Consider the following 13,919-nt stretch of genomic DNA (forward strand, 5'->3'; position numbering starts at 1 on the left):
AATTTCTCATGCAATTTGTATAAGAGTGTCAATTTCTTTCTTTAACAGGGGAGCTGGATCAGGTTTTAATTTCTTATAAGAATGTTTGATCTTTAAGCTGTCTTTCAATTTCAAATATATATTTATCTTTATAGATGCAGGGAGGGAAGGATGTAGGCAGGCAAGCTGGCTGGCTTTAGCACGGCAGGGAGGGAGGGAGATAGGTAGGCAGGCTGGCTTTGGGGGTGGACAAAATCTGGAAGGTAGTGGGGAGACATAAGAAGGAGGCACTGAGGGCACTAAGGACACAGGACGGAGGCACTGGGGGCACTAAGGACATGGGACGGAGGCACTGGGGGCACTAAGGACACGGGAAGGAGGGAGGGAGGGAATAGAAAGGGACAATTGTTGGGCCTGAGTGCAGAAAGAAAGAAATGAAAGAAAGGATACACAGTCAATTAATAGATGTCACCTTTTGATGAAAAAAATAAATGGTCACGTTACCTCTGACTTACTTTCTCTGCAGCAGAGTCGGCAGCCGCGCTGAGGTACAGGAAGGTCCTGCGATGACTCGTCTGCCGGCTCTGCTTCGGAAGTGTTATGTCGGAGGGGGTGGACTCGGCAGACGCAGTCATTTGTGGGACTTTGCCACAACTCCCTGCATCTACCGGGTCCACCCCCTCTGACGTAATTTACTTCTTCCGGAGCAGAACCAGCAGACGAGTCATCGCGGGACCTTCCAACATGCGGCTGCCGAGTCCGCTCCAGAGCAAGTACGTCAGAGTGGGGTGGAACCTTGCTGCATGAAGGGAGAGAAAGGAGCAGGATTGCTGGAATGGAAGAGTGGTGGAGGGAAAGAAAGGGGGCAGGATGGTATGGAAGGGTGGTGCTGATGGAATTGATGTACAGAGAAAGGGGAGAGATATAAGGGGGAAGGATATTGGAGGGAAAGAAAGGGGGCAGATGCTGATTGAAGAGGGGTGGATGGCGAGAGAAAGGGCAGACATTGGATGGTAGTGGGGAGCCTATGCTGGATGGAGGTGCAGATGGGAGAGATAAGGGAGCAAATGTAGGAAGGAAATGGGAGGAGAGAAAGAGGGGAGCAAATGCTGGATGGAAGTGGACAGAGAAAGGAGAAGGTACTAGATGGAAGGGTTGGAGAAAAAGGGTTCATGATGGAAGGAGGGGTTAAATAAAAGGAGGGCACATGATGGGGAGAAAAGGATTGAGTTAGGGAAACACTGGAGGGGTGAGGGAAAGAGGTGGCAAGCTTTAGGTAGACAGTAAAAAAGGACATTGATAAGAGGGTAGTAAGAACGTAATCTAGACAGAAGCAGAAAATAAATTGAAAAGGAAAATGAGGGAAAAAAGGGAAAGGGATTGCAGAGGAGAGGTGTGGGAGAGGGAAGGAGAGGAGAGAGATGCCAGACCAATGGGATGAAAGGAGAGATGGAAGGGGGAGGCATACAGTTTCTGGAAGGGGCATAGAAGGAGAAAAGATGCCATATTGGGGAAGAGAGACAGCAGAAGTGGATGGAAGGAAGAGAGTTACAAGAAGATGAGGAAAGCAGAAACCACAGAAGACAAAGGTAGAAAAAAATTTTCTATTTATTTTATTGCTTTAGGAGACATGTGTCACTGTTTCTGTGGTGCACTGTATGCAGAGTCCAGCTTCTTACTGGTTCAATTTAACCTTTGTCTATGTATTTCTATTTTATCCCCCCTTTTACAAAACTGTGGAGCATTTTTTAGCGCCAGCCGTGGTGGTAGCAGCTCCGATGCTCAGAATTCAATAAAATAAATATACAATAATGAAATATAATAAAATATTCATTACAATTAAATTCTAATTCTAACATTCTATACATATTTCTATCATTCCTCCAAAATATATTTCCATGACCTATTCATATCTCTATGCGCTCCCCCTGTACCCTTCCCCCTCTCCCCTTCCTTTCCCCCCATAGTTTTTATTTCCAATTATAACATTGTAATGAATGAATTAAGCAAATAAATAATTCCCACTAAATAAAGAGAGGAAGAAACATTTATTTATTTATGTTGTTAGTTTTATATCCTGTTCTCCCCAACGAGCTCACAAGGTTGACATACATAATGCATAGACAAACAAACTATGAATTTTACACGTGTACAGCGACCCGAATGGTTGAAGAATGGAAGACTTTTCTATCACATGGTAATGATTAAACCAACAGTGATGGGGGAAGGGAGATCACCTGGCTCCAGAGAACAAGAAAGCAGGTTGGTTGGTGTTTTTAAATTTCAGTTCCTATGTCAGTTCTTTTCGTTACAGAAAAACTCCTGGAAAGTTTAGATAGCATGAGAGGAAAACCCAGGAGTGACTCACTGGCCTTGGAGCTAAATGGTGAAGGGCACGCAGGTGAAAACCGCTGTTCTAGCTGAAGCAACACAGAACAGAGATGGCGGTAACCCCAGGCCAGCCTGATTTCAGCAGCACAATACCCAGCCCCTTTCTAAGCACAGGGAGATACCAGCTTAGAGAAGCTGATTCTGGCTGGACCTTACTGGGCTCTGTAAATGTCAGGAGAGGACAGCAAGTCTCTCTGCTCCGCTAACCCTGAATGCCCTACAGCAGGCCAACCCAATCCAGTAAATTAACAGCCTGTCAGCTTTTCCGTATATGCTGTAGTGCTGCCCGATTCACGATTCGAATTGGTTCACCGATTCACTTTGGGTGAATCAATTCGAATCGGTTCACCGATTCACTTCGAGTGAATCGATTCGAATCGGTTCAAAACAAAAAAAAAAACTGGCTTTCCGATTCTCCTGACCCTCTCCCCCTCGCCCCCTAAAGCAAGAGCGGCAGCTGCCGCACCTGCTTTAGAAGGTGAGGGGGGAGGGTCAGTTGGGAAGTGCTGCTGTCGGCTTCCCCCCCCCCCCCGCGTCCGCCTTCCGGCTGGAACAGCCTGCAAACAAGATCGCGGTGTTAGCGATCTTAGTACCGCTTCGGAGCTGGTTCCTCTGTCGTGATCCCACCCCTCCTCTGACGTCAGAGGAGGGGCGGGACCGCAACGGAGGAACCAGCTCTGAAGCGGTACTAAGATCGCTAACACCACGATCTTGTTTGCAGGCTGTTCCGGCTGGAAGGTAAACAGTGCGGGGAGGCCGGGGGGTGGGGGAAGCAGAAGGCCAGGGGGATGGAAGCCGGACGCCGGGAGGGGGAGTGAGCAGTCCTTCGGGGTGGGACAGGCAGGCAGGCCTTCAAAGGGGGTGGACAGGCCTTCAGGGGTGGGATAGGCTTTTAAGGGGGGGGACAAGCCTTCAAGGCAGGAGGCAGGCCTTCAAAGGGGGGGACAGGACTTCAAGGGGGGGACAGGCCTTTAGGGGGACAGGCAGGTCTTCAGGGGTGGGATAGGCTTTCAAGGGGGGGACAAGCCTTCAAGGGGTGGAGGCAGGCCTTCAAAGGGGGGGACAGGTCTTCAAGGGGGGAGACAGGCAGGCCTTCGGGGGGGGATTGGTCTTCAAGGGGGGGGACAGGCAGGCCTTCAGGGGTGGGATGCAGACCTTCAGCGGGGGACAGACCTTCAAGGGAGGGGGGCCCTGGTATAGAAGTACATGGAGGGAGGGGGGGTTCAAACAGATGTGCATATGCCGGACTTTGGGGAGGAAGAAATGGGTTTGAAAATAGAGGAGAGAGAGATAATGGACAATGGGATTTAGGGAGGGAAGGAACAGAAAGGGAGAGAAGTTGGACCAAGGGATGGTGTGGAGGGGGGGATAGAGATACTGGATAGGGGGGTAGTTGGGAAAAGAAAGGGTGGACCCTGGGGTGGTGGGGAAGGAAGGAGAGATGCTGGATAAAAGGGTAGTTAAGAAAAGGTGGATCTGTGGAGGGAGATGAAAAAAAGGAAAGATGCCAGACCTCCTGGGGAGGGAAGAGAAACGGAAGGGGAGGACAGAGATGGAAGATGGATGGTTAGCACAGAGAAAGAAGAAAGAAGGAGTCCCTAGCAAGTGAGTTACCAGAAGACAACCAGAGCCTGAGACCAACAAAATTTGAATAATGACCAGACAACAAAAGATAGAAAAATTTTCTGTTTTGTGATTATAATATGTCAGATTTGAAATGTGTATCCTGCCAGATCTGGTGTTAGACTGCAAATGTGAACTAGGATTTAACAGAGAGAGGAAAAGTCTTTTTTGTTTATTTTGTTTACACCACAGCGCCAGTGTGGTTAAGAAAAGGCAAAGGGGGTGAAGAGGCTGTAAAATAAACCCACCAGGATGTTTGAAAAAAAAAACCAAAACAAAAAAAACACCCAATTGGGCAGGAAAATTGAATCGAATCGAAAAACCAATTCAATAGGCTGAATCAAATCGAAATTTTTTTTCCTGAATCAGGCAGCACTAATATGCTGAATGAACAGGGATTATATATGTTTGCATATATTCCAATGTCCTGTCCAGTTAGGAGCAAGTGGCCACAGCTAAATCTAGCACTTACTGTTCTGGAGAGAAAAGAGAGCTCAAATCAGTACATTCCCCAGAGGTCAAAGGGCTATGCTTCTGAAGGCACAAGTAGTCTTTTTCACTATTAGAGGGGTTCAGGACTAAAGATTCAGCAGGTAGAGCTCCTTAGGAAGGTCAGAAACAGCTGATCTTGTACAGAAGGCCCCCAGTAAGGTCCCCAAATTGAGCCTTCTGTAGGCAGGGATGGTGGAGGCAACATTCCCAGGTCCTGAAGAGAGGTAATAATGACTTTCTGCAAGGTCCCTGGGGGGAGGGGGGACCACCTTTTGGAAACTGCTTCCTTACCCTCAGTGTAACCGGAGGGTGGTGTGGCCATTACCGCCTGGCACTTATTTCTGGGAAGTTTATGGCAATCACTCAAGGGTGATGCCTGCTGGTCAGGTTCAGGATTGCAGGGTCCCAGGAGGACCTCCACAGACCCCCCCCCCCCCCCGGGTTAAGTATTGTCGCTATGGTGAGCAGAAAAAGGGTCTTTCCAAACTCAACTAGGAAGTGGCGGGGGGGGGGGGGGGGGAAAGGAGGCAGCAAAACAGAAATGTTGCGAGTTCGTCTCTCTTTCGTTTCTTAAATAGCTTCACCGCATCTACCAACATTGCAACGCATATATTACGCGTGTATCTGTCCTACGATGCTGGTTCATTAAAACTAGTGACCCAGCTGTCCGCTACCTGCCCGGAGCCTCACTTCCCAGCAGCTGCCCGCACACACCTGCCCAGCCCGGACCCCGCTCGCTCACCCTTGGTGCTGGATCGCCGCCTGATGCTGCTCCGCAGGAAGCTGGTGAACTGCTGGGCCATAGCGAGCCGGACCGAACCCCGGCGCGCACTTCCGCGCTCCTACGCGCTTTCGCTTTCTCCTCGCCGACCCTCGCTCCTTTCAAACGGGGGTGGTTCCGTTCCCAGGGTTTCTGATTGGTTTCTGAGGCGAGCTCGGCTCTGCCCAGCCAGCCTGCCCAGCCGGCCTGCCCCGCTCAACTCAATGGCCCGAGCTGGGAAGTGTCGAGAAGGCGGTCTGGAGTTGCCCAACCTTTCTTGTAGGTCGGCTCTGAACGAGAAGATTTCTCGTTTTTGCTTTCCTGCCTTGATGAGATCATTTTTTTTCTTTTTTTTAATCCCTGCTCCTCGCTGTGTTAACCAAGTGTTTTTGCTATCCTATAACTGGTATCTAAATAATAAAATAAAATATCAAATTTTAATGAAAGTTGAAACTTGTGGAGTAAATTCTATTTCACTTTGGTTTTACCTACACACATTATTCATTTTTATATTATCATTTTCTAGACATGTTTATCTATTATATATCCTGGAGAGTAATGAAATGTTATTGTTTTGATTGTATTTATTTTGTAAAAGTCAATAAAAACTGTTTGAACTTATAAAAAAAAAAAAAAAGTCACTTTCCTGATTAGGCAGCTGCCTGGGGAACTGGGAGGCAGGGTTTTCGTTTGTAGTGCCTTAACGTGTAGAGACAAAGTATTAAGGAAAGCGATTAACATGGATGATCAGTTCTCTGGGTCTGGTAGGATGATTGATGGTGCTAGAAATTTGTCTGTGTTGAAAATCATCTCAGAAAATGCTAACTCTATATTGTAACACCTTTACAGAAGCTCACGTAAACCGCTCTGAACTGACTAGCGGTTTTGAAGCTTTCAGTAAGCAATAAGGACCGACGTCGAGTGGGGGGCAGAGGTACCAGGCGAAGAGGGCGACCTGCGGTCGGAGGGCTGGACACGTTGAAGGCGACCGTGGCGACGACGCTGGAGGACCTTACCGGACTAGCACAAAACCGCCTTCTTTTTAGATCCGCAATTCGTCGAGCCGCTAGGGCTCGAACACGAGTCGATGGCACCTAAGAACAACAACTAATATTTATATTTGGTTGTTTAAGAAACAATCTTTTTTAAAAATTGCACCTCACAACGTAAGGTGACGGGACAGAAGCGCGCGTCGACATTTGAGAGCGGACAATTGAGCGCAAGGCTTCAGCGCGCCACTCTAAAAGCTTATTTTAAAGGGCTCTGACAGGGGGTGGGGGGGGAACCCCCCACTTTACTTAATACTGTTCACGCTGCCGTGTTGGGGGTGGGGTGGGGGTATAACCCCCTGCATTATACAGAAAACTTAACTTTTTACCTATTTTTTAGGGGAAAATTTAAGTTTTCTGTATAATGGAGGGATTACAATCGCCCCTAACCCCCCCCCCCCCCCAACGGCAGCGCCAACACTATTAAGTAATCTGGGGGGGGTTCCCCCCCCACACACACCCCTGTCCCACACCCCCTCTCGGAGTCCTTTAAAATAAGTTTTTAGAGTGACCCGCTGAAGTCTTGCGCTCAATTGTCCGCTCTCAAATGTCCATGCGCGTTTGTCTCGCGCGCTTATGACTGTGAACCCAACGTAATATGCTTGCCACTACCCCCAAGATGGGTGATCTAGCGGTTATTAGTAGCCAGGCTGCCAGAATGCGAGGGAGCAAAAAATCGTCCTGCCGCCAAGTCACTTGATGTGATTCAGTCTTACTCAAGGGTCCGTGTGCAAACGAAAGCATTTTTTCCCATAAGTGCAAAATGGAGAAACCCCTTTTGGGAGACCTGGGTTGCAAAGCTTGACAGGTCCATCAATTGCATTCCAGCGGCTCCTCCCCCACAGCAGAATACACATTCCTGAAGTGCACAGACACAAGTTTGAGCTCTGCTCTAAAAAAGAGGAGGGAAGGAGTAGCCCTGGGGGGTTAGAATAACAGGCAGAGGGGCAGGGGTCATATTTGGCTGCTTGCGACCTTGGGGAAGTCACTGTACCTCAGGGGTGTCAAAGTCCCTCCTCGAGGGCCGCAATCCAGTCGGGTTTTCAGGATTTCCCCCATGAATATGCATGAGATCTATTAGCATACAATGAAAGCAGTGCATGCAAATAGATCTCATGCGTATTCATGGGGGAAATCCTGAAAACCCGACTGGAATGCGGCCCTCGAGGAAGGACTTTGATACCCCTGCTGTACTTCCTCCACCACTTCAGGTACACCAGTGGTTCCCAAACCTGTCCTGGAGGACCCCCAGCCAGTCAGGTTTTCAAGATATCCCTAATGAATATGCATGAGAGAGATTTGCATATAATGGAAGTGACAGGTATGCAAATCTCTCCAATGCATATTCATTAGGGATATCTTGAAAACCTGACTGGCTGGGGGTCCCCCAGGACAGGTTTGGGAACCACTGAGGTACACATTTGGACAGGGACAAACATAAATGTAACCAGTGGCCTAGCTAAGGGGGGGCCTGTGGCCTCTCAATTTGCGTTTGGGCTCCCGCATCGAGGCAGAGGAAGATATTTTCTTTTTCAAGGGTCCCGCGGCAACAAGGGGGCCTCCGTGGAAAATCAGGTTGCATAAGCAGGAGTTTCGTCAGCCGTAAGCCTGAAGTCATTATGCCATTGTATAGATCCATGGTGAGGCCCCACCTGGAATACCGTGTGCAATTCTGGAGGCCGCATTACCGTAAGGATGTGCTGAGACTGGAGTCGGTCCAGAGAATGGCCACCCGGATGGTCTCGGGACTCAAGGATCTCCCGTACGAGGAACGGCTGGATAAGTTGCAGCTGTACTCACTCGAGGAACGCAGAGAGAGGGGTGACATGATCGAGACATTCAAGTATCTCATGGGCCGCATCGAGGTGGAAGAACATATCTTCTTTTTCAAGGGTCCTGCGGCAACAAAGGGGCATCCGTGGAAAATCAGGGGCAGGAAACTGCACGGGGACACCAGGAAATTCTTTTTCACTGAAAGGGTGGTTGATCGCTGGAATAGTCTTCCACTTCAGGTGATTGAGGCCAGCAGCGTGCCTGATTTTAAGGCCAAATGGGATAGACACGTGGGATCTATTCACAGAGAAAGGTAGGGGAGGGTCATTGGGGTGGGCAGACTAGATGGGCCATGGCCCTTATCTGCCGTCTATTTCTATGTTTCTATGTTACACATATAGAAACATCTCCTCCTGGTCTTTGTGCCATCCATGGTGCAGTTTCGGACATTTGCAACTCTGTGTGGCTGACTATCCTGCTGTCCACGGAGAACCTACGTTACAGGTAAGTAACTACACTTTTCGGACATTTGCAACTCTCCCAGAACTATAGGTACAGCGGCGGCCAAAAAAGCAACACCTAGGTCTTAGGTTTCTGGAAACTCCACCTCGCTTGCCACTCGCACCAGTATGAACCTGATGATGTGAGAGTGGCGAGCACAGGGCCCATAGGAGTGGTTTGAGCTACAACCTTAGTACCCTGAGGCTGTGGGTTCAAACCCCACGCTTAGGACTATCAGACATCCAGATTTTCCCAGACATGTCCGGGGGTCCGGGCAACTTTCCAAAAACCCAGCACTTGGTCCGGGTTTTGAAAAGCTTCCCGACAAAATTGCGTCGGGAAGGGGCATCCACGCACACGCGAATGCAGCGCGTGATGTCATTGTGTCGCATGTGCGGATGCCGTCTGACACCAGTGGAAGCCCTCCTTCTCTTGCAGCAGGCAGTCAGCAGCACGCTTCCTGGACTGCTGCCGGCACGCCAGCTGAACAGGGCGTGACAGATGCAGAACTGGGCGGTCCTGGGGGGCTTGGCTATAGATCCAGATTTTCCCGAAGCAAAATCTGGTAACCCTACCCACACTGCTCCTTGTGACTGTGGGCAAGTCACCCAATCCTCCACTGCTTACCGGTAATTTTGTTTTTAAACTGAACATGAAATATATTTAGTGCTGGATTTTTCCTTAATGATAGACATGCCTGCACACTTCAGCTAAAGGGCCATTTACTGCTGGATCTGCTTGAATTATTCTGTGATTCTCTGTAGAGTCCTGGAGGAGTGTTCAGAGTTAGAAGATGCTTAATTTGTGCCTTACAAGGTGCTGCCCTGCTGTAATTGACCCCTTTGCTAAATACATGGTACAGCCGCACCTCGGATACTGGGTGGAGTTCTGGTCGCCGTATCTCAAAATAGATAGAGCGGAATTCGAAAAGGTGCAGAGAAAAGCGGTGAAAAATGCTAAAAGGTTTGGAATGACTTCCCTAGGAGGAGAGGCTAAAGTGGCTACGGCTCTTCAGCTCGGGGGTGATATGATAGAGATCTATAAAATAACAAGCGGAGTGAAAATGGTAGATGTGAATCGCTTGTTTCTTTATTTATATTTATTTTTTAAAAAATTTATGAATCGCTTAAATGTAAGTGATGTGCAAAACATTTACGTCCACAATTTTTTTTTTTAAATCTTTATTCATTTTTAAACTTTTAATAAGTGTGATAACATATCCATACAAATAACCATAAATATATCACTTAATAATCAACAATGATACATATGATATTCTCTTATCTCCCCCCTCCCCACCCTTATCTATCATATAATCAATACTTATACAACATATAACAATAAAAATACCCCCCTTCCCTCCCCACAGTTGAACTTGTAAATTTAAGGGAAACAAGATTTTTCTAATCATTACAATACTTTGTTAATGGCTCCCAAATATCTTGAAATTTCCCGAAACAACCCTGTTGTATTGCAATAAGTCTCTCCATTTTATAAATATGACATAAGGAGTTCCACCAAAAATTATAATTTAATCTATTCCAATTTTTCCAATTCTATGTAATTTGTTGAATGGCAACCCCAGTCATTATAAGTACAGTGGTGCCTCGCATAACGAATGCCTCACACAACGAACGCTGCACACAACGAACTTCATGTCTTGATTCACACAACGAACTTCGTTTCACACAACGAACTTCACACAACGAACTTCGTTTCACACAACGAACTTCGTTTCACACAACGAAGTCGCCCGAGCTGCCGATGTATTGCATCCTTCCGCGCAGGCACTGCACTTAACTGCCCTCTCTCACTGTATACAGTCGTCTTTTTAAGATAAACTCAATATTTTTTATATATCATGAAGCAGGAAGATGATTTCTGTTGAAATGAAGCGGGAAATAATTAGAAGGAGTGAATGTGGGGTAAAACAGTGTGACCTCGTCAAAGAGTTTGGCCTCAGCAAGACCACCATTTTCACCATTTTGACAAATTTATCTTTTTTTATGTCATCTTAGCATATTTTATGCTGCAGAACGAATTATTTTTTTTAACATGTATTGTTATGGGAAAACGCGTTTCACATAACGAACTTTTCGCATAACAAACTTGCTCCTGGAACGAATTAAGTTCGTTGTGTGAGGCACCACTGTAATAATTTGTTATTATTTGTAGATATCTGACTTTTTGCTCTCATTGCCATACCAAACAGCACAGTATCATATGATAATGCCACTGGGTTATCTAATAAACAGTTAATTTGGTCCCAAATTGATTTCCACAATTTCAAGCACAAGCAAACGTTATAAAAATGCAGTAAACAAATCAATCAATCTTCCCCACAAATTTCCTTAATACAAAATCCTTTAAATCTGAAACAAATGATAAACTGCGGAGTTCGAGAAAAGGCATCCACAAACAATTGTGTTTACTCTTCCCCCCCAAAATACAAGGACTAGGGGGCATGCGATGAAGCTGCTAAGGAGTAGATTTAAAACAATCCGGAAAAAATATTTCTTCACACAACGTGTAATTAAACTCTGGAATTCGTTGCCGGAGAAAGTAGTGAAATCAGTTAACTTAGCGGGGTTTAAAAAAATTGTTTGGATAATTTCCTAAAAGAAAAGTCCATAGGCCATTAGATCCGTGGAAGGGCATAATTAAAACGTACGACTAAGTCCGATTTGGGCGTATGGCGTCAGATGCCCAAAATTGGCAGGGAAAATGTTTTGAAAAATACGGCTAGAATTTTTTTTTCCGAAGATGTTCTATCTGAACGTCCAGGCTATTGTTCATCCAGACTGCCGGGATGTCTATCTTTATACATTACTGTGAGGAACTCCAGAAGGATCTGAACAAGCTAGAAGCATGGGCAACAAAGTGGCAGATGAATTTTAACATAAACAAATGCAAGGTGATGCATCTAGGGAAAAAAAACAAAGAACACGAGTATAAGATGTTGGGGGTGACATTAGCAAATTGCGAACAAGAAAGGGATTTGGGGGTACTGATTGACAGAACCCTAAAGCCTTCGGCTCAATGCACGGCGGCGGCAGCGAAGAAAGCAAACAGGATGTTGGGCATGATTAAGAAGGGGATCACGAGTAGATCGGAAGATGTAATAATGCCACTTTATAGAGCAATGGTCAGACCGCAATTGGAATACTGTGTCCAACACTGGTCTCCATACCTCAAGAAAGATATAACTCTGCTGGAAAGGGTACAGAGGAGAGCCACGAAACTTGTCAAGGGATTGGAGAATTTGAGCTACAAAGAGCACCTTAAGAAATTGGGATTGTTTACCCTCGAGTAGAGAAGACTGAGAGGGGATTTAATAGAGACTTTTAAAATAATAAAGGGATTTGATAAAATCGACCAAGAAGAAGCATTGCTAACTTTTTCGGATGTGACACGGACAAGAGGTCACAGACTGAAACTGAGTGGCAGCAGGTTCAAGACGAATGTCAGGAAGTTCTTTTTTACACAGCGCGTGCTGGGAATTTGGAATGCTCTCCCGGAGGATGTTGTGACAGAGATTACTGTTCTGGGATTCAAGCGCAAGTTGGATGCACACCTTCTTGCAAATTGTATTGAGGGCTATGGTATATCCGGGTCTCCAATCAGGAGTACCTAATTGGGCCGCCGCGTGTGCGGATCACCGGACTGGATGGACCTCGGTCTGATCCGGTGAGGGCTTTTCTTATGTTCTTATGATTTCCATTCCGCCATTACCTTTCGGTTCAAAGCGGATTACAAAAAGAGTTATGGAAGAAGGGTTACAACGTTAGATCAGAGAAGGTTTCCAAGAGAGGGAAAAGTAGGATCTGGGGTTAGGGAGGGGATGGTAAGAGGGGGGTTAAGCTTTATCATGGTATTAAGCTTTATTAAGGGATTTCTTGTTTTTATTTCCTTTCTGAACATCTTGTAGTCTGGGGTTGTTGTCAATAGGTTGGAGACTTGGTTGTCTATCTTCGCTGCCTGAGTGGCCAGTAGTCCGTTGTATAGTTTTTTCCGTTTTACTTCTTTGATTGGGGGGGAAGTGAATGGGGTGTGTGTTTTTCTATGCCTGGTAGAGGTGGTTTGGATGAGGCGGACGTTTAGGTAGGTTGGGCTGTCTCCATTTATAGTTTTAAATAGTATACAGTAGAATTTAAATTGTATTCTTTCCTGGATTGGAAGCCAATGAGAATTGATGAAGGCCTCAGTAATGTGATCATGTTTTTTCAATGAATAGACGAGTCTCAGAGCTGTATTCTGAATTGTCTGTAGTTGTTTAATCATTATTGCAGGGCAGGGGAGGTAGAGGATGTTGCAATAGTCTAGGATACTTAGGATTAGAGATTGTACTAGGAGCTGAAATTGTGTTTTTTCGAAGAATTTTCGGACTTGTCTAAGGTTTCTGTATTGTTTTGTTAATTTGTGGTTGCATGGTGCAGCCTCTGTCAATAGTCATACCTAGAAGTTTTAGGGTGCTTTGCAAAGGGTAGTTGATAGAGTTGATTTCTAAGTTGGTTATGGTTGGTTATACCACATTTTTGTTGGTTATGTTGGTTATACCACATTTTTGACCAAAATTCCGGCCAAGTCCCAAACGGAAAGGTCAGAAAGCGTGTGTGTGGTGGTGGTTGGCAGGTGTGGACAGTGAGCCCAAGCCCTGGGCTGGAGTTACTGTTCAGCTGCATCAAAGATAGGGCCCTGGAGGGGAGAAGCTGCCGCCACGGCGGCTTTTCAAAACAAGCGTTCGGCAGTGGCTGGCGGGGAGGCCTAGTTGGAGCTTTGAACTGCTTGTCTCAGAAGCCCAGCCTCCCTGTCACGGGATGATTTATCGGGGCCATTTCATAGCAACCACAATGAAAGGGCCGCAATGAATCATCCCATTCCGTGTTGGGGGGGGGGTCTAGATCGCAAATGAGATGAAGCGTCCCGCTTCCATGTTGGCGGCCACTGTAGTTATAGTGTCCACTGAAAATAATGCAGGGTCAGCGTCCATGTCTCTAAGAAACAGCTGGGATGGGATTTGATCTGCCGCCTTTCTGTGGCTACAATCAAAGTGATTTACATATTATGTAGTGGTAATTACAATATTTTGTACTTGGGCTTACGGAGGGTTAAGTGACTTGACCAGAATCACAAGAAGCAGAGAGAGGGGAGACATGATCGAGACGTTCAAATATGTCACAGGCCGTATCGAGGTGGAAGAGGATCTCTTTTTCCTTAAAGGACCCAAGGCAACAAGAGGGCATCCGTTGAAAATCAGGGGTGGGAAATTTCATGGCGACACCAGAAAATATTTCTTCACCGAAAGGGTGGTTGATCGCTGGAATAATCTTCCACAACAGGTAATTGAGGCC

General features: G+C 46.5%; 1 protein-coding gene across 3 annotated transcripts in view; it reads right to left on the reverse strand.

Annotated features, from left to right (window-relative positions):
- The window catches only part of DENND2D (DENN domain containing 2D), a 70,835-nt gene extending 65,313 nt beyond the window's left edge, over positions 1 to 5,522 (reverse strand). Inside the window, exon 1 of one of the 3 annotated variants that reach the window (XM_033918533.1) lies at positions 5,228 to 5,522. Coding sequence is in view for 2 of the 3 variants with exons in the window: in XM_033918531.1 (XP_033774422.1) it covers positions 5,228 to 5,288 (61 nt within the window). In the remaining variant the exon portion in view is untranslated. The remainder of the gene's footprint in view (positions 1 to 5,227) is intronic. The other 2 variants (XM_033918531.1, XM_033918532.1) reach the window with 2 other exon arrangements.
- Positions 5,523 to 13,919: the final 8,397 nt, after the last annotated feature.

Source organism: Geotrypetes seraphini, chromosome 13 (genome assembly GCF_902459505.1).
Source record: "Geotrypetes seraphini chromosome 13, aGeoSer1.1, whole genome shotgun sequence".
NCBI classification, from domain to species: domain Eukaryota; kingdom Metazoa; phylum Chordata; class Amphibia; order Gymnophiona; family Dermophiidae; genus Geotrypetes; species Geotrypetes seraphini.